Below are 24,914 nucleotides of genomic sequence, written 5' to 3'. Positions count from 1 at the left end.
GGCACTGGGCCAGGATTCCCAGTTGAAATTAATTAGACGTCTGTCGCTGTTAACGACTATAAAAAAGAGTAGTTTATAGTTTTATGGACCATCAAAAGAGTGTATCTATATTGAATTGATTTTTTTTCTTTCTTTATTTTCATACTTCTTCCCTACTTCCTGTTTTTAATGACGATGCCATTTATTTTCCTAGCGGTTTCACGCAACACAAAATGTTTGGAAATGGGAACCAATCAGCGACCAGCATTTTTCGTGCGGCTTGGACCAATGGGCGTGCCGACGCATCCTTCCTATAGTAACGTTCAGGTGTGCTAGGACCTCATCCTTCGAGATTTAAAGATCTTTTATTTTCGCCCAAAACCCGACGCTTTCGCCTAAAAAAAAACATGGACGAAGGCGCCGAGATGTCGCTAACTATCGCCCAGCTCGTCCGACGCCTGAAGGGAAGCCATTTACACGCTCAAATGGAGCGAGAAGCTAGAGTGAGTATGCTAACGTGTAAGCTAGCTAAAAGTACTCCAGTGGAAAATACGGCTTGTGGGGGCGTTCACTTGCTATGGTCAAATGGACGAATGGTATTTACTGTAATTTCAACGACACTTGAACGCAGCACTGCTGCCATTTTTCCTACGTCCTGTGCGTGAATAATATTGAATATTTTGGTGAATTTTATTTTGATTTTCATATATATATATTTACACTTAGGACCCTTTATAGGGCTAATTAGTATTTTATTTAAAAAATAAAATATAGGTGTATGTGTAAAACTACAATTATTCAATTAAAATGACAATAACAATATTCACACTGGTTATGATAAGTAATAACTCATATTAATGAACTCATTGATGGCGAAAGACGATGTTTCAGTGCCATTGACGGCAGTGGACGTCCAATCCGTTTCCCAATCCTTCGCAGGAGTGTTTACATCAACCGGAAATCCAACTGGAAACTTTAAAGGACGACGTTCGCCGTTATCTCCGAACATCAGGTTTGACGTGGCGTCAAGTCCTTGATTTAACACCCCATCCTATGACTGGCATTAAACCATGTTGTTGTTGTTGTTGTTCTTGTGTACAGGCTGGGAAAGGAAGCTCCAGAATGCTGTACATCGAGAATTACTCATGTAAGTTTAATTTCAAAAAATCGGTTTAGCTGAGCCGTCGCGTGTTTAGAAAAGAAGACGATTTGGACGTTCTTTTGGCATGGAAACGTCAGCTTCTTTCTGTTTATTTCCAGCTGTCGACTTCCCCCGAGCCTCCCGGCGCCCCCACCGGAGCACCTCAAAGAGCCCTTGGCTTACATGCGCAAGGCCCAGGTTATTATTTATTATTGTACTTTCCGCACTATAATGCGCAACTAAAAGATTTCAATTTTCTCAAAAGTGCGCCTGAGTATATACTTCTACTAGAGCTCCATCGAATGGATCTATAACACCCCCTATTACTACTACTACTACTACAGATTCATTCTAGTGTCCTTATAACACAATCCCCCTTATAACACAGCACAGCTCCATCTCCACCAACACACCACTACTACTATTACTTCTACTATTCTACTACTACAACCAATACCACTACTACAATACTACTACTACTACAACTACTACTACTATTACTTCTACTATTCTACTACTACAACTACTACTACTATTACTTCTACTATTCTACTACTACTACTATTACTTCTACTATTCTACTACTACTACTATTACTTCTACTATTCTACTACTACTACTATTACTTCTACTATTCTACTACTACTACTATTACTTCTACTATTCTACTACTACTATTACTTCTACTATTCTACTACTACTATTACTTCTACTATTCTACTACTACTACTATTACTTCTACTATTCTACTACTACTACTATTACTTCTACTATTCTACTACTACTACTATTACTTCTACTATTCTACTACTACTACTATTACTTCTACTATTCTACTACTACTACCAATACTACTACTACTACAACGACTACTACTATTACTTCTACTATTCTACTACTACAACCAATACTACTACTACTATTACTTCTACTATTCTACTACTACAACCAATACTACTACTACTATTACTTCTACTATTCTACTACTACTACCAATACTACTACTACTATTACTTCTACTATTCTACTACTACTACCAATACTACTACTACTACTACTACTACAACTACTACTACTACTACTACTACAACTACAACTACTACTACTACTATTACTTCTACTATTCTTCTGCTACTACTACCAATACTACTACTACTACAACTACTACCACTACTATTACTTCTACTATTCTACTGCTACTACTACCAATACTACTACTACTACTACAACTACTACTACTATTACTTCTACTATTCTACTGCTACTACTACCAATACTACTACTACTACTATTATTACTTCTACTGTCACTACTACTGCTGCTACTATTACTACCACTACTACTACCACTGCTACCACTACCACTACTACCACTACTACTACTACTGCTGCTGCTACTACTGCTGCTGCTACTACTACCAATGCTACTAGTACTACCACCACTACTACTACTATTACTTCTACTACTACTGGTGCTACTACTACTACCACTGCTACTAGTACTACTACTACGACTATCACCACGACTACTACTATTACTTCTACTACTACTACTGCTGCTGCTGCTACTACTACTGCTGCTGCTGCTACTACTACTACTACTACTACCACTGCTACTAGTACTACTACTACGACTACCACCACTACTATTACTTCTACTACTGTTGCTGCTGCTACTACTACTACTACTGCTGCTACCACTACTACTACCGCTAATACTAATACCGCTACTACTACTACCGCTACTACGACCGCTACTACTACTACCGCTACTACTACTGCTGCCGCTACTACTACTACCTCTACTGTCACTACTACTACTGCTCCTGCTATTACTACCACTCATACTACTCCTGCTACTACTACTACTACTGTGTTTTATAATCTGGTTCCAGCCTTTTTCTTAATTGAAGGTGCACCATTATAGTGCGGAGAATCCAGGTTCTTATCTGTTTCCCTTCCACCTGCGTGACTTCAGAGTTGATTAACTTCAATTCTTACTTTACCCAATGAGTTTTCCGTTTGACTTTTCACCCACAGGCCGACTGGGAGAGGCGCATCTTAAAAAGCTTGAATAGCATGAGCACAGAACTGGGAGTTCCTCTGGCCCGAATGGTAAATGAACTCTTTAGCTGCCCGACGCTAGGACCATGTCTGATGGACATCCCTAGGACATCAACCTCACCTGTCCATCATCGTGTGATTTTTCTTTTCTTGCAGAGGCCCGGGGCTGAGCAACAGGAACTAAACAACAAATGGAACGAGATGGGTACAGACGAAACAGGTATTATTCCTTAAACAAATTAAAATGAAATCCAAATTACATTTAAAAAAAATGGAGATCCTCAAGCAGGACGCAATGCTACCGTGACAATTTCAAAATAAAATAACGCATTCAGAAAACACATTGACGATTTGCAGGGGATTTTGTAACTTGGATCTTGTTTTTTTAGTATGTTGGAACAGTCCAATTTTGTATGTAGAACCATTTTTTTGGTTGCAGACTTGAGTCGCTTCAAACCGGTTTACACCCCCAAAGACTTCCTGGAGGTGGTGGTGGGCCTGCGAAGCCCCAACCACGACAGCGGCGAGGACGCCGGCGCCAGGAGCCACTGGGGCCTCATCCACGTCCCCCTCGATGTCAAGGATATCACACAACTGGTTAGCTTGGTGCTAATGCTACACTTTCAAATGTTGATTTCATGCATCACCTGTTTCTATTTATTTATTAATTTTTTTGCTAGCGAGGAGCCTACGCGGAACTCAGCCTCGCCGACGGACAGCTGGGGATTGACGACAATTCACATCCAGGTACTCAACTTTCATATTTCATTTTTTTTTCAAAGTATTTATATAATATAATGACAGCATTCAAAATGATTGGTTAAAATGTTTGCTTTGTGCGGCGAAATCGATTCACCTGGCGAATAACATTGAAATTTTAATAGGAAGATACCACAATAAAAGCGGGGTAATCCTCCAAAATAATGGTTAATATCAAAAATTATATATATATATTTTTTTTTAATGCAAAAAAGGGTTAATACTAATGATCATTAACTCCTTATTTTTCCAGGAAATCTATTTTTTTTTTCTTTTTGTATAATTTTGGCTAATAGATTTCCAAATGACCGTATCTTCCGGACTATAAGTCGCATTTGTTTCCTAGTTTGGTTGGGCCTGCGACTTATAAATCTTTATTTTTTCATGCATTAATCAAACAATAAACTATAAATCCTTGATTCCAGACTTATTTGAAAACAACTACGTCGAGGTCGGAAAGAGAGGTAAGACCCCTTGTGGGGGTCCCACCCGTTGCATCTGGCTCCTCCTTCTAATCCTCTGGCGTCCGTTAGTTCTCGCCGAGCGGGACGGCGCGGCGGCGCAGCAATACAGCCGGCGGGGGTGCCCTACCGGACTCCGGGCGGACCTCTGGGCCCTCCTCCTGAATTCCGTCAACCAACCGCAGGTTTGTTACCCACACACCGCACACCCGTGTTTGTTTTAAAGCAGCTGTCGCCATTCCCAACGTTGTTTTTTTCCCCGCCAGACCTTCGCAAAAGCTGTGCTTACTGTATTTTCCGGACTATAGGTCGAAAGGTCGCGTTAGCATCGAGGCTAATAGAAGATTTACAGTAATACCTCATTTAGCGCGGTTCATAGATTTGCAGGAATTGGTGGTCGTTTTAATATTATTTGGACTCAGGGTAGACACTGCCCCCTGGTGGTCATTGAAATAATCTCTAATTAAGATTCGTGTTTGTGTTATTGTTCCTACACTATAAACTTTTCATATATTTGGGGCAGTGGCGGGCCGTCAGGGCCTTCAAGGCCTTCTCTGCTGGCCTAAGAAATATCTGAATCATATATTATATTTTGTCCATCAATACTTATTAGATAATTCCAAATTGTCTGTTAGCTTCCTTTAATTGCCTTTCCCTGTGGTTGCACTGCTTCCAGATGTGTGTTTTCATATTGAAGCATTTAACCAATCACATTTCAGCCATTTGTTGCCAGGGTCAGAAATCTGCCTCAAGGCCTTCACAATGAGTTCTGCAGGCTCTGATGCATTAAACAAGCGTCAATAAGACTGTTGCTTTAACCAATCAGATTTCGAGTTGGCAACACCACAATGCCTTGTCGCAGGCGTAGGGATATGTCATCGCTTTCACCAATTATTATTGGCTAGTGATTAGCCAGAGCTATCAAACTGTATCTGGAGCTAGCTGCACAAGCAAATATATTGTTGTGTTGATTTAAAGCCATTTTGAAAGGAGGATGGATATTGTGTACAGTTAAAAATGATTTTTGGTGAGTAAAATATGGCTATATTCCTAAATAATATTTCAATTGTGGGCCCGGTTCTGATATCTGAAAAGCTCCAGTGTTTGTATTTAATCACTAAATGCTGCTAGGAAGTGGATTTTACCCCATTTTTATGCATTGATTTATTGATTATTTTTTTATGTGTCACAGCTGTAGCTGCAGTTGAGGTTTTATAGCCATAAAATAGTTTTTGAGGGTTGGATTGATTCGTTGAAGGCGCTACGAGAAAATGCACGGACCGCCACTGAATTGGCGGTAGTCGAACCGTGAAGTGGCGAGGTTTTACTGTATTTTTTATGTGTTTGTGTTAAAAATCACCCAAAAAAGAGCCACTTAAAACCCGGCCGGTCTTTCAAAGTTTTATTTACACAAATTTATCATCTGGTGCTTCTGCGGGAAGACACTTTTATCACCCACGCCGCCATTCATCACCCAAAACGGAGACGTTTCGGAGTGGAAACGTCACCGGAAAAACGTTATCCGGGTTTAGAAGTTCGGGAAAAGTTCACCCCTGTTTTTTTCGGCCCCAAAAACTAAGAAGAATCTTTTATTTTTTTAGGACGCCATGCATTATGAGCAGTTGAAGGTCGGCGTCCTTCAACACGACCTGCTGGTGGACAAGCTCATCTACAAGGTAAACAACCCGAATTTCGGGTCAGGCTCGGGGGGGCTTAAGATCTTACCCGTTTTTTTTGTCCTCCTGGCAGGATGTCAAATTGACGGCCAGCAACGACGACTACTACTTTGTCTTCGAAGACTTCCTCTACCAGGTAGGCCGTTATTCTCCGGGTAAACTGGGCCAAAATGTCCGCCCTGACTCGTTGGGGGCTCCTCAGGTCTTGCTGTGCTTCTCCCGCGACGCCGCCATCTTGGAGCACTTCAAGTACAACAGCGCCACGCCCCCCAAATCGTACATTCAAGGTTAAAATACGCACCCGGGCTTAAACCACACGCGCAGATGAATCGCATCTTGCGTTTCTGTCTTTCAGGGAAAGAAGGAGATGAAGATTTTGCCGTTTTTTACCCTCCCAACGGTGAGCCCCGCTTCTTAATTTATTCATTTTTTTTGTTTTTCTAGTCAATTTAAATGTTTATTAGTTTAATATTGCTGAAAAATAACATTTTAGTTTAGAAATATGTGATTTATGGCTTCTTTTTTAGGTCTTTTCCATTTATTTGAATGGGAAGCTTGACCCTACCAAGATGGCTGCCGTTCGGCCATGTTGGTAGGGGCAATTCAAAGGTCTTTTCATGCTTCTGCCTTCAATTGAAATGTTTATCAGGACTAGATGTCCAATCCAGTTTTTGCGATGTAAATGTTTGTATCTGCTCAGAAACCGAAAACAATTAAAAATAACGATTCTTAAGTTTAATTAAAATAACAAAAATAACAATAATAAAATGGCATGTTAACATAACATTTTTTCCTTATAATTTTAGCCCCTCCCACAAAAAACAACATAATAAGTCGGATCTTTCAGACCTTTTATTATGATTATTATTGTACGGCGGCCATGTTGGTAGTGGCAGCCAATGAGCAAACATGTTTTTTTTTTTATTTCAATTTGGAAACAGGTGTGGTTCCGTTCCACGGCTTCTCAATGTACGGTAAGTCAATCCGCGCCCGCCAAAACGCCGCCGGTCGCCCCCTCAAGGAAGACCCCGCCCCCTAGTGGCGCCGCTGTGCTTCCTGTACAACGAGCCGTCCAAGCTATACGGCGTCTTCCGGGAGACGTACACCCGCTACTTCTTCCGACTGCACTCCCTGTCCTCGGCGTCCTCGGTGAGGCGAAGGCGCCGCCGTCCCGCCCTCCGCCGGCGCTTAACTGGCTCCGCCCCCTCAGGGAATCGTGTCGCTGTGTTTGCTCTTCGAGCGGCTCCTGCAGACGCAGCTGCCACGCCTCTTCTTCCACCTTCGGCAAATCGGAGCGCAGCCGTAAGTTGCAAATATTAATATCTAGTATTTTACTCGCCACTAGGAGGCAGTGTTTACGTTTGGGAGTTTAATAATACGATATGAAATGCGGAAAAGGGGCAAGTCATGATTGGAGAATGTTGCCCTGTCCGCTAGAGGGCAGTGTTTACATTGAGGGGGGGGGGGGTAAATAATACCAAGGAAAATGTTCAAATAATATTGTGTTTTGCCATTAGCCTCGATGCTAACGCTGTACAATGTTTAGTATGGGTTTTAATTTGTATGTGTGTACTTTTGAGAGAGTGGGGAGTATTACACTAGCCCCTAGAGGGCAGTGTTTACATTTGGGAGTGAAATAATAGCAAGAAAAACCCTCAAATTATATTGTGTTTTGCCATTAGCCTCGATGCTAACGCTGTACAATGTTTAATATGGGTTTTATTTTGTATGTGTGTACTTTTGAGAGACTGGGGAGTATTTTACTAGCCGCTAGAGGGCAGTGTTTACATTTGGGAGTGAAATAATAGCAAGAAAAACCCTCAAATTATATTGTGTTTTGCCATTAGCCTCAATGCTAACGCTGTAATATGTTTAATATGGGTTTTATTTTGGATGTTTACTTTTGAGAGTTCGTTAAGGAGTTTTTAGATTAGCGTGCTGCCATCTTGTGGGTTATTTATTTATTTATTTGTCCCCTCTTTAGGTTGCGGATCGCTTTTAAGTGGATGGTCCGAGCATTTTCGGGTTATCTTTGCACCGACCAGCTGCTTTTTCTTTGGGACCGAATCCTGGGCTACGATTCGCTGGAGCCCGTTGCGGGTAACGCTTGTCGTCTTTAATTGAATTTTTTTTTTTTTTAAATTGAACTTCCTGTGGGAATTCCCTTCCAGTTCTTGCCGCCGCCATTTTTGCGTTTCGGACCGAGAATTTGATGGAAGTGACGTCTCTGGCTTCAGCTGAGGTACGTTTTCCATTTATTTTAAATCGCAATGCTAATGTTAGCCACATTAGCGACTGTTCCGATTATTAACCTTTTAAAAGTGGATAATTTAATTAGAAAATGAATATTAAGTGGACATTTTTTTCTATTATGTTTGGATATTCTAAAATCATAGCATTTTAGTGTGACTGTAAATGTAATAACAGGGTTCAATTGCAATGCTAATGTTAGCTACATTAGCTGCTATGTGTCCTGGTCCCAAAAGAAACCTTTTAATAATTGAAAAATGAATATTAAGTGGACTTTTTTTTCTATTATGTTTGGATATTCTAAAATCATAGCATTTTAGTGTGACTATAAATGTAATAACAGGGTTCAATTGCAATGCTAATGTTAGCTACATTAGCTGCTATGCGTCCTGGTCCCAAAAGAAACCTTTTAATAATTGAAAAATGAATATTAAGTGGATTTTTTTTCTATTATGTATAAATCCCACCCATTATTTGGAATATTTTAAAATCAGAGCATTTTAGTGACTCTAAATTTAGTAAACAAGGTTCAATCGTTAGCCACGTTAGCTGCTATGCGTCCTGCTCCAGAAAAAAGAACTTTAATAACTAGAATCTCATTAGAAAATGAAAATTAAGTGGCCATTTTTTTCATCTCCAGGCTGTTCTTGCAGATCTTTCAACCCTGAAAGTCATGCCGCTCATCCAGATCTTCCTCTTTGCCGTCTAACTAAGTCCAAACCTCAAAAGGTGACGTTTTCCAATTCAATTTGTGGGCGTGGCCTCCATCCAATGTTCATTTCAAAGAGAAATCAATCAAAACTGTACAATATAGTCACTTGAACTGTATATATATTTAAAAAGTGCATCCAGAAATAAATAAAACATTATAAAACATGACAAGTTGACTTAAAAAAAACCTTACAAAAAAATTGGGAGGTTCGTTAACCTCACCTGTATCAAAAACGGTTAAAAACACACTCCAAAAATCTCAATAAATATATAAACACAGTGCGCAAAGAATTCTGGGAGATTGAGTTCACCCAGAATTTAGACGTCGTAGTCCGGTAGGGCCGAGTAGGCGACTCCGCCCACCGCCGGGCCTCCGGCGTGCAATGGGAGGAGCCAGCAAAACACGGAACCTGACGGGAGCAAAATAATAAATGAAAAACCCGCGACCGGTCGTCGGCGGCAGTCTCTCACCTCGGCCGAAAACCTCGCGAAGTAGCGCCAGTTTGGGCTTGCGCGTGGTTTGATGATGCGGCGGCGTCCAATCACGCTCTTTTAGCATTAACCTGTTCTTCAGCTGCTCGATGGGCGTCTCGTCAGCGATGATGGACGCCAGCTGTTGGCGAGATGAAAATTCAGCTTTTAAAATTCAAAAATTAGGAGCAAAATGACAGTTTTTTGAAAGCAAACTACCAATTTTTTAAGGACGATTTATTGTAATTCAAGATGTGGAAGCCAGAGGGCGTTAATCACTGAAATAACGCCTGTGCAGTATAACATACTGTTTTTTCCTCTATTTTAAAATTCAGAAATTAGGAGCAAACTACCAAATTTTGAAGGACGATGTATTGCAATTTAAGCTGTGGACGCCAGAGGGCGCTAACCACTGAAATAATGCCTGTACAGTATAACATACTGTTTTTTCTTTTTTTTAATTCAAAAATTAGGAGCAAAATGACAGTTTTTTGAGGGCAAACTACCAAATTTTGAAGAATGATTTATTGCAATTTAAGCCTTGGACGCCAGAGGGCGCTAACAACTGAAATAACGCCTGTGCGGTATAACATCGTTTTTTCTATTTTAAAATTCAAAAATTAGGATTAAAATGACAGTTTTTTAGGGCAAACTACCAAATTCTGAAGGACGATTTATTGTAATTCAAGATGTGGACGCCAGAGGGCGCGAATCACTAAAATAACGCCTGTACAGTATAATATACTGTATTTTCTCGCTTATAAGCTTTAAATTGTCAAATTCAACAATGTTAAGGCAATTTTAAGGGTACGGCTTTTACGCGAGGGCGGCTTATATGCGGGTAAAAACGCCTTTTTATCAATACCCCAATTTTGAAAATGTACCTGATCGTAAAAAATAACCAGGACGAAAACACCAAAAAGCACCGACTCCACCAGCAGGATGATGTAATGCACGCTGAAATCCACAAGCGCACCCGCGTTAGAGCCACGTACTCGCCGGGCGGGCCCAACCGAGTCCAACTCACACGATCAGGTGCTTGGTGGGCGTGTCCTCCGCCTCGGAGCCCCGCCTCTCGCTCCGGATGCGCCACAGCCAGGCCGAGCCCACCAGCAGGACGGCGTACACGCTAGCCACGCCTGACGGGGGGGCGACGACGCTTAGCATCCCGTCCAGGCGGGGGCGCCGCGGCGGGTACGTGTCGGCGGCGCTCACCCGTGTAGAAAAGAAACTGGATGAAATACTTCTGGTTCAGCTCTCCGACGCAGTTGTTGATCCACGGGCAGTGATGGTCCATCCGACGGATGCACCTTTGGCAAACCCGGCAGTGATGCGCGCGGGGGGGTCTGTAGGTTTCACAGCGGCTGCAAACCGTCCAGCCCTGGCAACCCTGTACCCAAAAAAAAAAAAAAACAAGTAAGCTAAAGTTGTTTTTAAGAAGCGATTTAGGCTCAGATTTGGGGACTGTCATGAGTTTGACATCCCTAATTTAAGGGTTTATTTGGATTCAAAATGGAGAAAATGATACAACGGACGCCATCTTGTTTCAAAGGTCAAAACCAAAACAAGAAAAATCACCCGCTCGCTCATCCGCGACGTCTGCGAGCGAAGGTCGGAGAAATCCAGGGCCGTATCGGGAAGCGGGACGACACCTGCGAATGGATCAGACGCCTCGGTTTAAGGGGGAGGGGCTTGACTTTGCCATGACGTCACTGACCGGGGTCCGAGAAGACTGCCTTCGAGTGGCAGGTGAGTAGGAGGAGCAAAATGACGTTGAAGGCCGAGGCATGTAGACTGCACCACACGCTGTTGTAAGGCAAAACATGAAAAAAAAAATCATGTAATATGACTATTAACCAATGGGAAAACGAATATTAAAAAACGGACTTGTGAAAAATAATATAATAATTGCTATCTGACAAGAGAATTAAAAAAAAGCGTTGAAATAAGCGGAGGAGGTGACGTCATAACCCCACCCCGCCCCGTTAATTAACGTATGCCGCCCACCTGCCCGAGTACGCAGGGATGAGGACGTGCTGGACCACCACGTAGTCCGCGTAGAAGACGCTGAAATACGTCAGAATCAGGCAGACGACCCCGCAGGGGTCTCGCCGGCATCGTAGCGACGCCATCTTGGGGAAAGCTGGGCCCCTGCGAGCGTACTCGGTTTCCGGATGACGTCACTCGATAACGTTACTAAGAGGTAGAGTGGGTCTCGCTCGGTGTTGCCAGATAGGGTAGGTTACCTGACTTTTTTTTCCTGAGGTTTACCTCCGTGCCTACTGAACTGGGGTTTTGGCGCATCTCATTTCTGTTTTGTAAAAAACAATACGACATTAAAACGCGTCCTATATATAGGTTGTATTTCACGAGTTAAACATTTGGAACCTCAGGTTGGGCTGGTTTTACGGTGCTATAAAGCTGGAGACTGTCTTTCCAATCTGGCAACTTTTGGCCTGAGAGGCGGTCTCCAGTGAGGCACTATTGGAATGAATGGTTCCTCTCACGAAGCTTTTCGTGACTAAAATGACGTGAAGTGTTTCTAATTTTATAAAAGTCTTCCGGCTTAGTCAATATTTTGGTACGTATAGAGCATAAATATAATTGTATTTGATATGAAAGCGTTCCTGCAGCTAGCCGCCGGTAGCATTCACTTGCAACGACGCGCCATCGGAAATGCTATATTTGTATTGCTAACTAATAATACATATACATATAGGGTGCTGGTAATGACAACTACATTGATTTATGTGTAAATTGGCTCGAGGTCTTAACCTATTTAACTCGGAAATTAAATTAAATGAATGAAAATCCGATAAATCGTTCCAGAGCAGCTAATTGTGAAAAACCCCAGCACACGAGTAGGCAGTGAAGGCAACATTTCTTACATGTGTTGTGTACGTAATGAAATATCTTGTTGTTGTTGTTTTTTTTAGGGCAAGATGGCCACAAGAATGAGGCTGAAGCTGAAAACAGTGTTTGTGCTTTACTTCCTTGTTTCCCTGCTGGGTCTCATCTATGCACTGATGCAGCTGGGTGAGCAAATTAAAGCATTCCATTCCAAAAAAAAAAAAACGCACACACTTGAACACATTTCCCTCCAGGTCATCGTTGCGACTGCACAGACCACGACATGCCCATGGAACGTACCATATCTCGACTGCGGGGGGAACTGCACCGCCTCCAGGAGCAAACCAAGAAGTCGGAGGCCGGACGACGGCCCCCGAAAGACTCCTCCCTGCCCACCGTGTTTGTCGTCACGCCGACGTACGCCAGGTAGCCCCACCCGTCGTCGTTGGGTCGGTCCAAAAAATCAGCCGCGGACGCGGTCCCCCCCCCCCCCCTGTCGGTTTGCAGGCTGGTCCAAAAGGCCGAGCTGACCCGCTTGTCCCAGACGTTCCTCCACGTTCCGGAGCTTCACTGGATCGTCGTGGAGGACTCCCAGACCAAGACCCCCCTGGTGGAGCGATTATTGGTCAAGTCCGGACTGACCTACACTCACCTCCACGTAGCCACCGTCAAAGAACGCAAGCTGCAGGAGGTAACGAGCGGATCGGACGCCGTTAGCGGCGAATATCTTGACGCAAAATGATAAAAAAAACAACACCCAGGGGGATCCGAGTTGGTCTAAGCCTCGCGGCGTGGAGCAACGCAACGAAGCCTTGCGCTGGCTCCGAGAGGACCGGGATTCGTCGAAGGGACGGGGGGGCGTGGTCTATTTCGCCGACGACGACAACACGTACAGCCTGAGGATATTCGAAGAGGTATGAACGGCGAGGCCGGACGTCCTTCGAGTTGAAGTTCACGTCCTTGTCCCAGATGAGGAGCACGCAACGAGTCGCCGTTTGGCCCGTGGGATTGGTCGGAGGGATGAAGTACGAGAAACCGGTCGTGGAACGAGGAAAGGTCAGAAACGCCGCCAAAGCCGCTGATTCGAGGTTGACTTTTCTTCAATTGTCCAACTTTTTTTTGCAGGTGGTCCGCTTTCACGTGGGTTGGCGTCCAGGTCGTCCCTTCCCCATGGACATGGCCGGTTTCGCGGTGTCCCTCAACTTGCTTCTGGAGAAACCCGACTCCCGTTTTGACGGCAACGCGCCAATGGGCTTCCTGGAAAGCAGTCTCCTGCAGGGTCTCGTCACCATGGACCAACTTGAGCCCAAAGCGGACAACTGTTCAAAAGTAAGTGGACTCCACCAACCACAATAGAAAAGTGTACTGCCCCCCCCCACTTTTTCCCACTTTCCCATTTTTTTCCCCACGTTCCCACTATTTTTTTCCCCACTTTCCTACTTTTTTCCTACACTTTACCACTTTTTTTCCTACACTTTACCACTTTTTTCCCACACTTTACCACTTTTTTCCCACACTTTACCACCTTTTTCCCACACTTTACCACCTTTTTTCCGATACTTTACCACCTTTTTCCCCACACGTTACCACCTTTTTTCCCTCACTGTACCACCTTTTTTTTCTCTCACGTTACCACCTTTTTTCCCACACTTGACCACCTTTTTCCCCACACTTGACCACCTTTTGTCCCACACTTGACCACTTTTTGTCCCACACTTTACCACCTTTTTTCCCACACTTTACCACTTTTTGTCCCCACACTTTACCACTTTTTGTCCCCACACTTGACCACTTTTTGTCCCCACACGTGACCACTTTTTGTCCCACACGTGACCACTTTTTGTCCCACACGTTACCACTTTTTGTCCCCACACTTTACCACTTTTTGTCCCCACACTTTACCACTTTTTGTCCCCACACGTTACCACTTTTTGTCCCCACACTTGACCACTTTTTGTCCCCACACTTGACCACTTTTTGTCCCCACACTTGACCACTTTTTGTCCCACACTTGACCACTTTTTGTCCCACACTTGACCACTTTTTTGTCCCACACTTTACCACTTTTTGTCCCCACACTTTACCACTTTTTCCCCCACACTTTCCCACTTTTCCCTCCCCATTTTCTCACTTTTTCCCACTTTTTTTCAGATCCTAGTATGGCACACGCGTACCGAAAAGCCCAAAATGAAGCGAGAAGACATTCTGCAGTCTCAGGGTCTGGGCTCGGACCCGGCCGTGGAGGTCTAACAATACCGCTTATTTTAAAACGGACTCGGTCCTGGAACCCCTCATCGGTTGTCGTCCCGTGAGAACCCGTGCACGCTTTTATCGTTTTGCATGGTTAACCACAGTGATGCCTTTCAGTGTCAACGTAAAAATCCGTCCAAGGAACTCCAGGACTACATTTAACGATTCCCTTGCATTGTTTATAGTACGTTGTCTATTTATTTGCGTCATTTTTTCGTGAGCATGTTGCGACAAATAAACTAGCTCAAATGTTTCTACCTAATCGGACGATGACGTTATTTCATTTTGTGGGTGGGACTCTAACTCCACGTGTTATGTGTCGGGGGCGGAGCCTGCAAATGATTAACTACCTCACGCTGACATTCGGAGAAATCCTGGGTGGCTACGTCGCTAAACTTCACCGCTAGCTGGAGGAGCGTCGTTCTTCCGCGTTCAGGGATGACGATCGGCACCAGCAGGGGGTCCGGTTCCGTCCGAGCCCCCAAGTTCCTGGACAAATCCGACGGGTTCTACAGCCGCCTGGACGAGCCGGAAATACGGCTTCTGGAGAAGGACGAGGCGCTCCTACACGGGAGAAAGTCCAGGAGAAAACTCAAGACCACCTCGGACGACGCTGACGACCAGCTGCTGATCCGAGACAAGAAGATGAAGATGGAGGAAGATGATGTCATGAAGGTGATGAAGAGGAACACATTGAAAATGTACCGCAAGGTGAGAAACACGTGAAGGTCCAGGATAGCCAAAAAGGTTAAAAAAATAAATAAATAAAATTGTTCTTCCTCTGGCTAAGGTGCACCCTCCCATCAGTTTATATATTCTAATAAATGAAGGTTTTTAATTTGAAAAAGACAACAGGAAAAAGCACCATAACTGTTTTATTTCAATAAAAAAAAAATGAAAAATATTTTCTTTTTTTTTTACATTTTGAATTTTGTTGAATTTTCTTATTGCAATAAATACAAACAGATGAAAACATGTATTTTTCTATTTTTTTTCCCCACACAGCAAACAGTATTGTGCTTTTTACTTAATAAATTAGCATTGTAGCATTTTTTCACGTGCGTATAAACATTGTATTGTTAAATGGTTTTAAATAAAAAAATTAAAAAGAATAATTAATTACAGATTGCGGGCCGGGCGATGGGGATGATTTACAAAATCACTTCATATAAATATGAAAAATATATTTATTTTTAAGCACTTTATTGCAGGTTGTAAATAAAATTCCAACCATTCACGGCATTTGTTAAACTTTAAACCTAAAGTTACGTAACACGCCCCTCAACGTCTTATCTCGATCACCTGTTCATTATTAGCTTCACCTGTGTTGATCACATAACCAGAATATTCCACTCCCACTTCCTTTTATTGCTTTCCATGATTGATATGTATTACTTTTTCAATTTTTCAGGCTTTCCGTCGAGGTTGGGAGGCGTTTATGGCCAACATCTACAACGTCACCCTCACATCCACCGCTTCGTCCAAGAACAAACATCAACACAATCTCGTGCTAGAGGAGTTTCGGTAATAGTTGCACGATGATTATGATGAAACAGCGATTTTCCACTTATTAAATATGACACAAATTGCTTTATAATACTCAAAATTGTACATTTATAGAGGTGAATCGCTTTTGAACACTTCATTCCTTTGTATCAAACCAGTGACGTCACTAAAAGGCGACAAAGCAAAAACATTTACGTCCGTATTACATTTTGGTTAGCTATTCTGAGCTTTTCCTTAGTTTGGCACAATGAAAACACAAAAGTGTTGACGTGTAAACAGTAAGCTATGATTGATTAGTGGACCAGTTTGTGTTTTTGGTGACATTTTGTGCAATAATAATCCCTTTTTGTCAGTTGTACTGTTTTTATTGATATTACTAGCTGACGTCAGACCAATAAAGACAAGCTAGCGTTTATTTTTTTAATGTTTTGTCGTCATTCCTCCAGTCGCTAGGGGGCAGTCGCACCAGCAAATTCCGGCCAAAGGTCGCGGATGTAATATGAATAAACCACAGTTCAAAAGATGCTAACATAACGACACGTTATAAGCTTTATTTATTTTTTCTTATCACAAATACTAATGTCTCAGATTTAATATTCATGAAAGCCAACATTATAAAATAGAAACTTTAATGAAGAGGAAAAGGTTACGTTTACTTTTTAATGTTTTGTCGTCATTCCTCCAGTCGCTAGAGGGCAGTCGCACTTGCAAATTTAGGCGGATGTATACGAAAGATTTTAACAAAAAGACACGTTATAAGCTTTATATACATTTTTCTTCTCAAAAATACCAATGACTCTTATTTTACATTTATAAAAGGAAATTTTAAACGATTAACATTATCGAAGAGCAAAGGTTTGCCAGTGGGCGGAGCTTTGAGACTGTATATAAAGAGGAAGACGCCATTGCTCCTTCCATTTTCTCACTGCGACGACAAGAGGTAAGACTTAGATAGGTCTTGTTTAGTAGTTAGTGTTAATTCTCCCCCCATTCATTCTGACTTGTTAGCATTGATCTTAGTTTCCAAACTGTTTTTGACATTAAATTGTTATGTTTAAATTCAGTTATGAAGATGCTTCACTTTTATAACGAATTTCGATGTTTTATTTTCTTACAAACCATTGTCTCTCGATGATGATAACTCACAGACCTGATCTGAATTACTGTGTTGTAACTTATTTATATTCTGAAGTGAGACATTTTACATAAAGTCGAAACTTCCTGTTCTAGCAGCGCACCACGTGTCTATGGCTAATGCTAACGCTAGCACATCGTGTTCTGTCTTATAGATGGAGCGTGTTGGAGAGTCTACGTTTTCATCTGGTAATCTTTTTACTGATATATTTAATGATGTGAAATGATATTTAATCTGCCATGCTGCAGTGATGTTATTATGAACTCTCTTCCTGATTATACCTCGATGAATGTTTTAATCTGAGCAGCATGGCACTTATGTACAAAAAACTCTGGTTTTAAATGATTTATTAGAATTTGGACGTCATTGACAGGCAATGATTTGACGTTTTTCTCTTTGTTTTCCCAATAGGAATCTCCTCTAGTCTTCAAAGGTACTTTTTAAAATATATTTAAATCTAGTCATGGCTGCCATGATGAATCTTAACTCTCTCTTTCTGGATATTTATTTGAAGAGAACAATGGAAAGATTCTGAGCAGCACTTTTAATGTCCTTTATAACCCGTAAACTAATATTTATATATATTTTTCCTAGATGGGGAAACTCCTGAAAACTGAAAATGATTGATTAGTGTGTTGGAAATCAAAGGTATGATAATAAAACCAACAAATTACTGAAATATATTGGGTTACCAAGTGATGATTTTTTAATAGACAAGCATATATCTGATGCTGGTGATGTTAAAATGGATTCTGACCTTAAACCCCGCCTACTCAAAGTCATTTGTTATCAGTTTATAGTGAGATTGATTTTTTATTTTATTTTTTTGCTAGCTGGTGATCTTCGATGTCTCATCAAAAAGGTACTTTAACTAAATCTTATTTTTCTGGCGCAATGATGAAGAAACTTAGCTCACTTTGACTTGCTGTGATATGACTGAGAACACCTGAGCGCCTAAATCAAGTTATTTATTTTTATATATTCCGTTTTAATGATTATTTTCCCGCATTCAGGTCCCAGATGGTCTTTGATGTCTCATCAAAGAGGTACTTTAACTGTAATCTTTATTTATGGCGCAATGATGAAGAAACTTAGCTCACTTTGAATTGCTGTGACATGACTTAGAACACCTGAGCGCCTAATTAAGTTATTTTTTATTATTCTAAAGGAATAAACTCAAAATTAAGCCCCGCCTTTTTGTTGCAGGTGATGGTGAGTCTGACCTGGCATCGCCGCCATTTTGTGCCGGACTTAAAGTGATGATCCTATTGGAATCTCGTTCGTCTGATTAACTGATGAGAACCAATAAATCTGACACGGGCCTGCCTAGAACCAAATTTCGGTCTGGTTCTGGTCTTCAAAAACTGACTTTCCTTGTCCCCGCCCACAGACGCAAGAGCCCTTGGACGTCCGAGCAGGTGAGCATGGAGTGGGTTAGCTAAACGTTTCCTTGGTGATGACAATCGCAAGCGTCTTACGCCATGTGTTGACGCCAGAGCCTGCAAAGGTGAACCCACTGGCGTTGCCATGGCAACAAGGGGACACCTCGTTGGGGTTACCAACAGTCTGAAAGGAAACGTGTGCTAATGTGTTAGTGCTAAGATTTATATTGTGTAATTCACAGTTAACTTCTCTTGGATTTTCAGGTGAAAGGCAGCCATTTTGGGTCTTCAGATGAAAAGTGGCCATTTTGTGGAGGTGAGTGTCTGTCAGCTTTATGTTTTCTGGATGTGATGTTTTATTCTACCGCCCCAGTCTGAAAATTCATGACTGATTGGTACTATTACTGATCCAGATAATTGTGCCAATATATAAGAATGTAGTAGTGCTAGAATTTATATTGGGCTATTAAAAATTGACTGTTCTCTTGGATTTTCAGGTGCTTGGTGGCCATTTTGGATTTTTGGAGGTGGGTGTAATGTATTTGTTGTTTTCTGGATGTGATGTTTTATTGTACCGCTCGCTCAGTTGCTCAAGTATGATCATTAATGACTGATTGGTACTATTACTGAACCAGATAATTTCGTGCCACCACTTAAATGGAATTTGAAAATTTGCCTGGTTTTAAAGTATTTGTTTTTTTACAGGTTCAGTGGAGATGCTGGTTTGTCCACATTTTGACTTTAAAATGACCATGCTGGTGACCTAGTGGCAGTTTGGATTTTCTGATGAAAGACAGCCATTTTGTGGAGGTGAGTGTCAGTCAGGTTGTTGTTGTTTTCTGGATGTGATGTTTTATTGTACTGCTCGCTCAGTTGCTCAAGTCTGAAATGACTGATTGGTACTATTACTGAACCAGATAATTTAGTGTAAAAGTAAACTTATGCCAATATAATGATGTAGTGCTCACATTTATATTGGACTATTGACAATTAACTATTCTCTTGGATTTTCAGGTGAAAGGCAGCCATTTTGGGTCTTGAGATGAAAGGTGGCCATTTTGTGGAGGTGAGTGTCTGTCAGCTTTATGTTTTCTGGATGTGATGTTTTATTCTACCGCCCCAGTCTGAAAATTCATGACTGATTGGTACTATTACTGATCCAGATAATTGTGCCAATATAAGAAATAAAGAATAAAAAATTGACTGTTCTCTTGGATTTTCAGGTGCTTGGTGGCCCTTTTTGGGTGAAATGTGGCCATTTTTGGAGGTGTGTGTGTCAGTCAGATTGTTGTTGTTTTCTGGATGTGATGTTTTATTGTACCGCTCGCTCAGTTGCTCAAGTCTCATCATTAATGACTGATTGGTACTATTACTGAACCAGATAATTTCGTGCCACCACTTAAATGGAATTTGAAAATTTGCTTGGTTTAAAAGTATGTTTTTTTTGCAGGTTCAGTGGAGATGTTTTTTTGTCCACATTTTGACTTTAAAATGACGATGCTGGTGACCTAGTGGCTCTTTGGGTTTTCTGATGAAAGGCAGCCATTTTGTGGAGGTGAGTGTCAGTCGGGTTGTTGTGGTTTTCTGGATGTGATGTTTTATTGTACCGCTCGCTCAGTTGCTCAAATTCATGACTGATTGGTACTATTACTGAACCAGATAATTTAGTGCTGCTGCTGAAATGGAAATTAAGTCCTACAGTGTAAAAGTAAACTTATTCCTATATTATAAGAATGATGTGCTCAAATTTATATTGGACTATTGACAATTAACTATTCTCTTGGATTTTCAGGTGAAAGGCAGCCATTTTGGGTCTTGAGATGAAAGATGGCCATTTTGTGGAGGTGAGTGTCTGTCAGCATTTTGTTGTGGTTTTCTGGATGTGATGTTATTTACCGCCCCAGTCTGAAAATTCATGACTGATTGGTACTATTACTGATCCAGATAATTAAGTGCCACCGCTAAAGTGTGCTTGGTTTAATTGTTTTTTTTTTTACAGGTTCAGTGGAGATGTTGGTGTCCACATTTTGAGCTAAAATGACCCTGCTTGGATCAAGTGCTCCAGATTTGACTGACCTTGTATGTTGTTTAATGTGTTTTTGAAATAAAATGAAAAAGAAACTTCACTCTGTCTTGGAGTAGTTACTTAACAATTTTCAGATTATCTTCAATGCATGTTTGTTAATAAAATTAAAATTCAGTTGACACCCATTGCAAACAACTCAAAATTTATTCAGCATTGAAAATCCTCGCCGCTATATCGTCCAACATCCAATCCACTCCTGCCAAAAGATTCTTCCCCGTCACTGCGCTGCATCCAATCAAACACCAATGATGGGTCTTGATGTCATCCAGTCCCAAGGCCTGCAATGAAGTCCATTTAAACACCTAAACGCCGACATCCTCAAACAATCTAGCCTTACGGAACGGATCGCTTCTTCAGACAATGCACCAGGTAAGTCTTGCTTGTTGGCGAACACCAACAACGTAGACCCGAGTAACCTCTAGAAAACAAACAATAATTCAATTTTGGGGGATGAGTGCAAACTGATTTATGGCATAACCACCTCCTCCATGAGCAATTTATGGAGCTCCTGCCTGCAGTCCTCCATCCTCTGTCGATCAGCACTGTCCACCACCCACACCAGACCGTCCGTCCGTTCAAAGTAGTTCCTCCAGTAGGACCGGAGAGACTTCTGTCCACCCACGTCCCAGATGTTTAGCTTGTAGCTAGGAGAGAAGAAATGTTAGCATGGTGGATCCAAGTGAGTTAGGACTTTAATATTTTTACTCTCTGTGCTCCAGCGTGATGATCCGGAAACCCAACGTCGGAGGGATGGTGCTGATGTCTTCTCCGTTCAACCGCTTCACCACGGTGGTCTTCCCGGCGTTGTCCAGACCCCTATGGAGACCAGGTTAAGAAAAAAACATTAAAATCTACTGGTTTTTGGCACTGGTCTTGCTAGATTTCCCCATTTAAAATGGACAGCTCATGAATTGGACGTCTAGTGATAAACTGATATTGAAAGACACATGATTAGACGGATATGATCGTCAATGGCACCGGAAGACTGATTCAAATTCAAGAAAACGTGCACACGATACGATACCGGCGATGGTTAGCATATAGCATTTGCAAAATGAACGTTTAATCGTTGGACACCATTTGAAAAAGGATACAGTATTAGTAGTCTCATCTCGCGCTCTTTCTGCTTCATCTTCCTTAAAATAGTTAGCAAACCCATCGTCGAGGTAGTCCTGCGAAACTGTTTAACAAGAAAAATAGGCGTTTTATGATGTTCATTCAGGAAGAGGCTCGTCAATAACCGGAAGTATTGACGCTAAAAACCCGCCCATGCGAGTTTCTATTGGGTGAATGGTCATTTGGCGTTCGTTCATTGGCTGGAAAAAAAAACGTTATTTTTAACCCCTGCGAAAGTGCTCGTCAACACCCGGAAGTACTGACGATTAAAAACCCGCCCTATGCGAGTTTCTATTGGGTGAATAGTCATTTAGCGTTCGTTCATTGGCTGGAAAAAAAGACGTTATTTTGAACCTCTGCGAAAGTTTATTTTTGTTCATTTTTTGATGGCATACTACGATAAAAACATTTTCGTTGAAATTAGGCTCGACGGCTTGTAATTTTTTAATCATTTAAAAATAGCTACCATCAGTTTTTTTTAACGGACCATGTGGTCTTGCCTGACTCACAAGTGGGCGGAGTTGGGCTATTTCTTTCTCACCATGGGCTTTAAAATAAACAGAAAGTGAAAGTGGGTACCCATACGAACCCCGAGCAAGTAGCATAAAACCATGGATAGAAGGTCCACCATGAAGGTCCCACCTTGAGCTCAGTGCGACTTGCTGGAGCTGAGATGCCCCCTCATCCATGGATTCCAGTGAGGAGACCCCTTCAGTGTCGGTAAGTTCTACAGTTTTTCTCAGTGTCGGTAAGTTCTACTGTTTTTCTCAATGCACCTTAAGATTTTTTTAAAAATATATATATAATTATGACTAAATCTAACAATTGGAGATGTTTGTGGAGCTAAAGCGTTCAAATCTCATGTAAACAACTCCAATTTCCAAGATCCTGCTTTGTAATGCAGTTTAACTTGTTTATTATTGGTGATATTCACTGCCAGGCTTTCTATTTCCAAAACTTGGACGACGAGAGTTGTCAATCAGGCTGTAAATAATGCTTTGTTTACATAAAATCCCACTAATTTATAGTCATTTTTGGAAATATTTTGTGATGAACAGACTATCACAATAAAAATATAAACAGTTCTACTCAAAGTTTCAAAATGGCCGACGTATATTTGCAGGAGAGTGCGGGGTACGACGGCGGCGATTGCCCCCGACGACGACAAAAAAACCGAGCCGCCGCCAGGAAGAGCCGCAAAAAGCAAACGCAGAAGGCCGACGAACTTCACCAGGTGGGAAGATTGATCATTTTAATCATTACCCGGAGGACTAATGTCATTTTTTTTCGATCTACACGTGGTCATTTCTTGGAAGGTCTTTCCTTTAGAAGAAGGAAGGGCCAGGATGCTTTCACTTTCACTACCCACGTGTTGTTATGTCACAAATCATGTTAATTACGGCGTTGAAAAGACAAGCCAAGTTTTGGGGGTCAATAGGTCAAATGGCCTGGATACTCTTGAACGGAAAAAATGCTAATAATAGCCATAAATTCATAAATAGAGTGTATAATTTAATACAACAAAGTTTTAAAACAAACCAGGGAGGTATTATTTATCATCTGTGTTGATTTGGGGTCAATAGGTCAAATGGCTAGGAAGCTATTCAAAAAAAATGCTAATAAGAGGAATACATTCATAAAAAGGAATGCTAATAAGAGTAATAAATGAACAAATAGTGTATAATATGCTATTAAAAGCGCTTATTGTTGCCCCCGTCCAGGAACTGGTGGATCTGGAGAAGTCCAACTCGGCCCTGGAGAAGGAGATTCGGGATTTAAAAAAGAAACTGCGGTCCTACACCTTCATCCTGGAGCGCCACGAGCCTCACTGCCTCCTCCGCCAACCCGCGGACCCTCAACTCACCCACGCGCCAGCTACCTCCAACCCGGATTCGCACCGAGAACTCGACCACTCAACCCCCGTTTTCTCTTTCGACCTCAACTCGCTCGATCCTCATTCGCTGTTCCTGCAAAACCCCGACGCCGAATTCCCGTCGTTCGATCCGGGGGACCTTTTGGCGTCGGGGCGAGCTGACGGGAATCAGGTCTCGAACCCGAGTCCCGGTTCAGATCCGGACCTGACGTCGCTGTACGAGCTCCTGGAAGACAACGAGTGGATTCTGAGCGGCGTCCGCGACCCCCCTGTTTCGTAGCGTCGCTAATGTTAGCGCAAAACCCGCATTTCAAACGGAATTTACCACATTTCCTTTTTTTCTCTCACTCCGCCTGGGTTTTTCTGGCTTATTTATTTATTTATCCTAACTAAAATGACTTATATGATGTATTTAGTAAAAATCTGAGAATATTTTTGTTAAAAAAAACACATTGAAATGTGGGTGTTTCAAATTCTTCATCTCAAATTCATGAAGAAAAAAAAATGAGGGCTCAATATTCCAATACGACCATGTAAGCCTAATTATGGCCACAAGAGGGAGGGTTGATTTGCGCTTTTGCTGCTTTATTTTTATTTATTCGTTGTAGCTCAAATGTTGTTTTTGACAATCGACAGGCTTTTTCTTGTTGGATTAATGTGAAGTTTCTGCTTGGTTTCGTCCTTTTTTTCAAGAAAAATTAAGGTAATATTACTCTGTTAGCTAAAAATTGCACAGGCTACTGATAGCAAGATGCTAGCTAGCTTAAACGATGCTAGCTAGCAAACCGGCCATTAAAGTGAAATATTTGACCATTTGTTTTGATGACAATGATTAGGAAACGCACTTAAAATGTGTTATTTTTAATGACATGTTTACTAACATTCACGTTGTTTATTCCCATATGCTGCACTTTGTTTATCCTAGCATTTAGCAAAATAAATTATTTCTGTCATTGGGTGAAGTTTGATTTCTGGATGAAAATGTTTTTATTATGAGTAAAGTAGTTAATAATCTAGTTTGTTTATGAATGTCTATTTCATACACCTTTAAATTAAGATACAATTATTCTGCCCATTTATTTAAACATGTTCCTTTTAATTATTTATTTTCTTTATGCTATTTTAATCATAATTAATTAAAAGAGTGTTATTCAGTGAACAATATTATTTTATTTCTGTTTTCATAAATTCCACATTTGAATCCC

General features: G+C 41.5%; 6 protein-coding genes, 2 long non-coding RNA genes and 6 other non-coding genes across 16 annotated transcripts; 12 read left to right on the top strand and 2 right to left on the bottom strand.

Moving 5' to 3' along the window:
• Positions 1 to 177: 177 nt before the first annotated feature.
• tbc1d19 (TBC1 domain family, member 19) lies at positions 178 to 9,205 on the top strand. The gene is made up of 20 exons (XM_077588125.1): positions 178 to 482; positions 919 to 991; positions 1,081 to 1,126; positions 1,240 to 1,318; positions 3,160 to 3,234; positions 3,340 to 3,403; positions 3,623 to 3,780; positions 3,864 to 3,930; positions 4,368 to 4,406; positions 4,476 to 4,588; positions 6,005 to 6,079; positions 6,153 to 6,215; positions 6,282 to 6,366; positions 6,435 to 6,479; positions 7,021 to 7,053; positions 7,119 to 7,228; positions 7,290 to 7,381; positions 8,064 to 8,179; positions 8,251 to 8,321; positions 8,970 to 9,205. The coding sequence occupies exons 1-20, from the start codon at positions 387 to 389 to the stop codon at positions 9,036 to 9,038; spliced, it is 1,569 nt and encodes a 522-aa protein (XP_077444251.1). The 5' UTR covers positions 178 to 386; the 3' UTR covers positions 9,039 to 9,205.
• On the bottom strand, positions 9,144 to 11,692 carry LOC144065376 (palmitoyltransferase ZDHHC3). Its single transcript, XM_077588123.1, has 8 exons — positions 11,519 to 11,692; positions 11,229 to 11,317; positions 11,090 to 11,163; positions 10,727 to 10,901; positions 10,539 to 10,650; positions 10,396 to 10,468; positions 9,512 to 9,653; positions 9,144 to 9,450 (listed from the first exon to the last, which is right to left on the bottom strand). The coding sequence occupies exons 1-8, from the start codon at positions 11,641 to 11,643 to the stop codon at positions 9,359 to 9,361; spliced, it is 882 nt and encodes a 293-aa protein (XP_077444249.1). The 5' UTR covers positions 11,644 to 11,692; the 3' UTR covers positions 9,144 to 9,358.
• Positions 11,514 to 14,873, top strand: b3gat3 (beta-1,3-glucuronyltransferase 3 (glucuronosyltransferase I)). Its single transcript, XM_077588126.1, has 8 exons — positions 11,514 to 11,748; positions 12,448 to 12,547; positions 12,616 to 12,787; positions 12,869 to 13,052; positions 13,123 to 13,275; positions 13,331 to 13,417; positions 13,487 to 13,690; positions 14,513 to 14,873. The coding sequence occupies exons 2-8, from the start codon at positions 12,454 to 12,456 to the stop codon at positions 14,609 to 14,611; spliced, it is 993 nt and encodes a 330-aa protein (XP_077444252.1). The 5' UTR covers positions 11,514 to 11,748; positions 12,448 to 12,453; the 3' UTR covers positions 14,612 to 14,873.
• Positions 14,874 to 14,966: 93 nt separating this feature from the next.
• Positions 14,967 to 16,532, top strand: LOC144065377 (uncharacterized). The gene is made up of 2 exons (XM_077588124.1): positions 14,967 to 15,322; positions 16,023 to 16,532. Exons 1-2 carry the CDS (start codon positions 15,050 to 15,052, stop codon positions 16,137 to 16,139), a joined length of 390 nt encoding a protein of 129 aa, XP_077444250.1. The 5' UTR covers positions 14,967 to 15,049; the 3' UTR covers positions 16,140 to 16,532.
• Positions 16,533 to 17,034: 502 nt separating this feature from the next.
• LOC144066337 (uncharacterized) lies at positions 17,035 to 20,074 on the top strand. Of its 3 annotated transcripts, XR_013297482.1 has the most exons (7): positions 17,035 to 17,057; positions 17,407 to 18,114; positions 18,266 to 18,298; positions 18,459 to 18,670; positions 18,899 to 18,950; positions 19,132 to 19,161; positions 19,340 to 19,556. It is a non-coding gene; the product is annotated as an uncharacterized LOC144066337 (long non-coding RNA). The 3 variants fall into 3 exon arrangements; XR_013297484.1 differs by lacking the exons at positions 19,132 to 19,161; positions 19,340 to 19,556 and adding an exon at positions 19,858 to 20,074; XR_013297483.1 differs by lacking the exon at positions 19,132 to 19,161.
• Positions 18,142 to 18,207, top strand: LOC144066473 (small nucleolar RNA SNORD29). Its single transcript, XR_013297637.1, has one exon. It is a non-coding gene; the product is annotated as a small nucleolar RNA SNORD29 (small nucleolar RNA).
• Positions 18,326 to 18,391, top strand: LOC144066471 (small nucleolar RNA SNORD29). The gene has a single exon (XR_013297636.1). It is a non-coding gene; the product is annotated as a small nucleolar RNA SNORD29 (small nucleolar RNA).
• LOC144066477 (small nucleolar RNA SNORD22) lies at positions 18,701 to 18,827 on the top strand. Its single transcript, XR_013297642.1, has one exon. It is a non-coding gene; the product is annotated as a small nucleolar RNA SNORD22 (small nucleolar RNA).
• On the top strand, positions 18,976 to 19,048 carry LOC144066476 (small nucleolar RNA SNORD31). Its single transcript, XR_013297640.1, has one exon. It is a non-coding gene; the product is annotated as a small nucleolar RNA SNORD31 (small nucleolar RNA).
• LOC144066475 (small nucleolar RNA SNORD31) lies at positions 19,726 to 19,798 on the top strand. The gene has a single exon (XR_013297639.1). It is a non-coding gene; the product is annotated as a small nucleolar RNA SNORD31 (small nucleolar RNA).
• Positions 20,073 to 20,758, top strand: LOC144066338 (uncharacterized). Its single transcript, XR_013297485.1, has 3 exons — positions 20,073 to 20,189; positions 20,427 to 20,478; positions 20,634 to 20,758. It is a non-coding gene; the product is annotated as an uncharacterized LOC144066338 (long non-coding RNA).
• LOC144066474 (small nucleolar RNA SNORD31) lies at positions 20,510 to 20,579 on the top strand. Its single transcript, XR_013297638.1, has one exon. It is a non-coding gene; the product is annotated as a small nucleolar RNA SNORD31 (small nucleolar RNA).
• Positions 20,759 to 20,851: 93 nt separating the features above from the next.
• arl2 (ADP-ribosylation factor-like 2) lies at positions 20,852 to 21,961 on the bottom strand. The gene is made up of 5 exons (XM_077589603.1): positions 21,815 to 21,961; positions 21,426 to 21,536; positions 21,202 to 21,364; positions 21,058 to 21,138; positions 20,852 to 20,998 (listed from the first exon to the last, which is right to left on the bottom strand). Exons 1-5 carry the CDS (start codon positions 21,877 to 21,879, stop codon positions 20,864 to 20,866), a joined length of 555 nt encoding a protein of 184 aa, XP_077445729.1. The 5' UTR covers positions 21,880 to 21,961; the 3' UTR covers positions 20,852 to 20,863.
• On the top strand, positions 21,728 to 24,671 carry batf2 (basic leucine zipper ATF-like transcription factor 2). Its single transcript, XM_077589602.1, has 3 exons — positions 21,728 to 22,556; positions 22,960 to 23,070; positions 23,558 to 24,671. Exons 1-3 carry the CDS (start codon positions 22,524 to 22,526, stop codon positions 23,987 to 23,989), a joined length of 576 nt encoding a protein of 191 aa, XP_077445728.1. The 5' UTR covers positions 21,728 to 22,523; the 3' UTR covers positions 23,990 to 24,671.
• Positions 24,672 to 24,914: the final 243 nt, after the last annotated feature.

This window comes from Stigmatopora argus, chromosome 20 (assembly GCF_051989625.1).
Source record: "Stigmatopora argus isolate UIUO_Sarg chromosome 20, RoL_Sarg_1.0, whole genome shotgun sequence".
NCBI classification, from domain to species: domain Eukaryota; kingdom Metazoa; phylum Chordata; class Actinopteri; order Syngnathiformes; family Syngnathidae; genus Stigmatopora; species Stigmatopora argus.
This window is presented reverse-complemented; position numbering and strand designations above follow the sequence as displayed.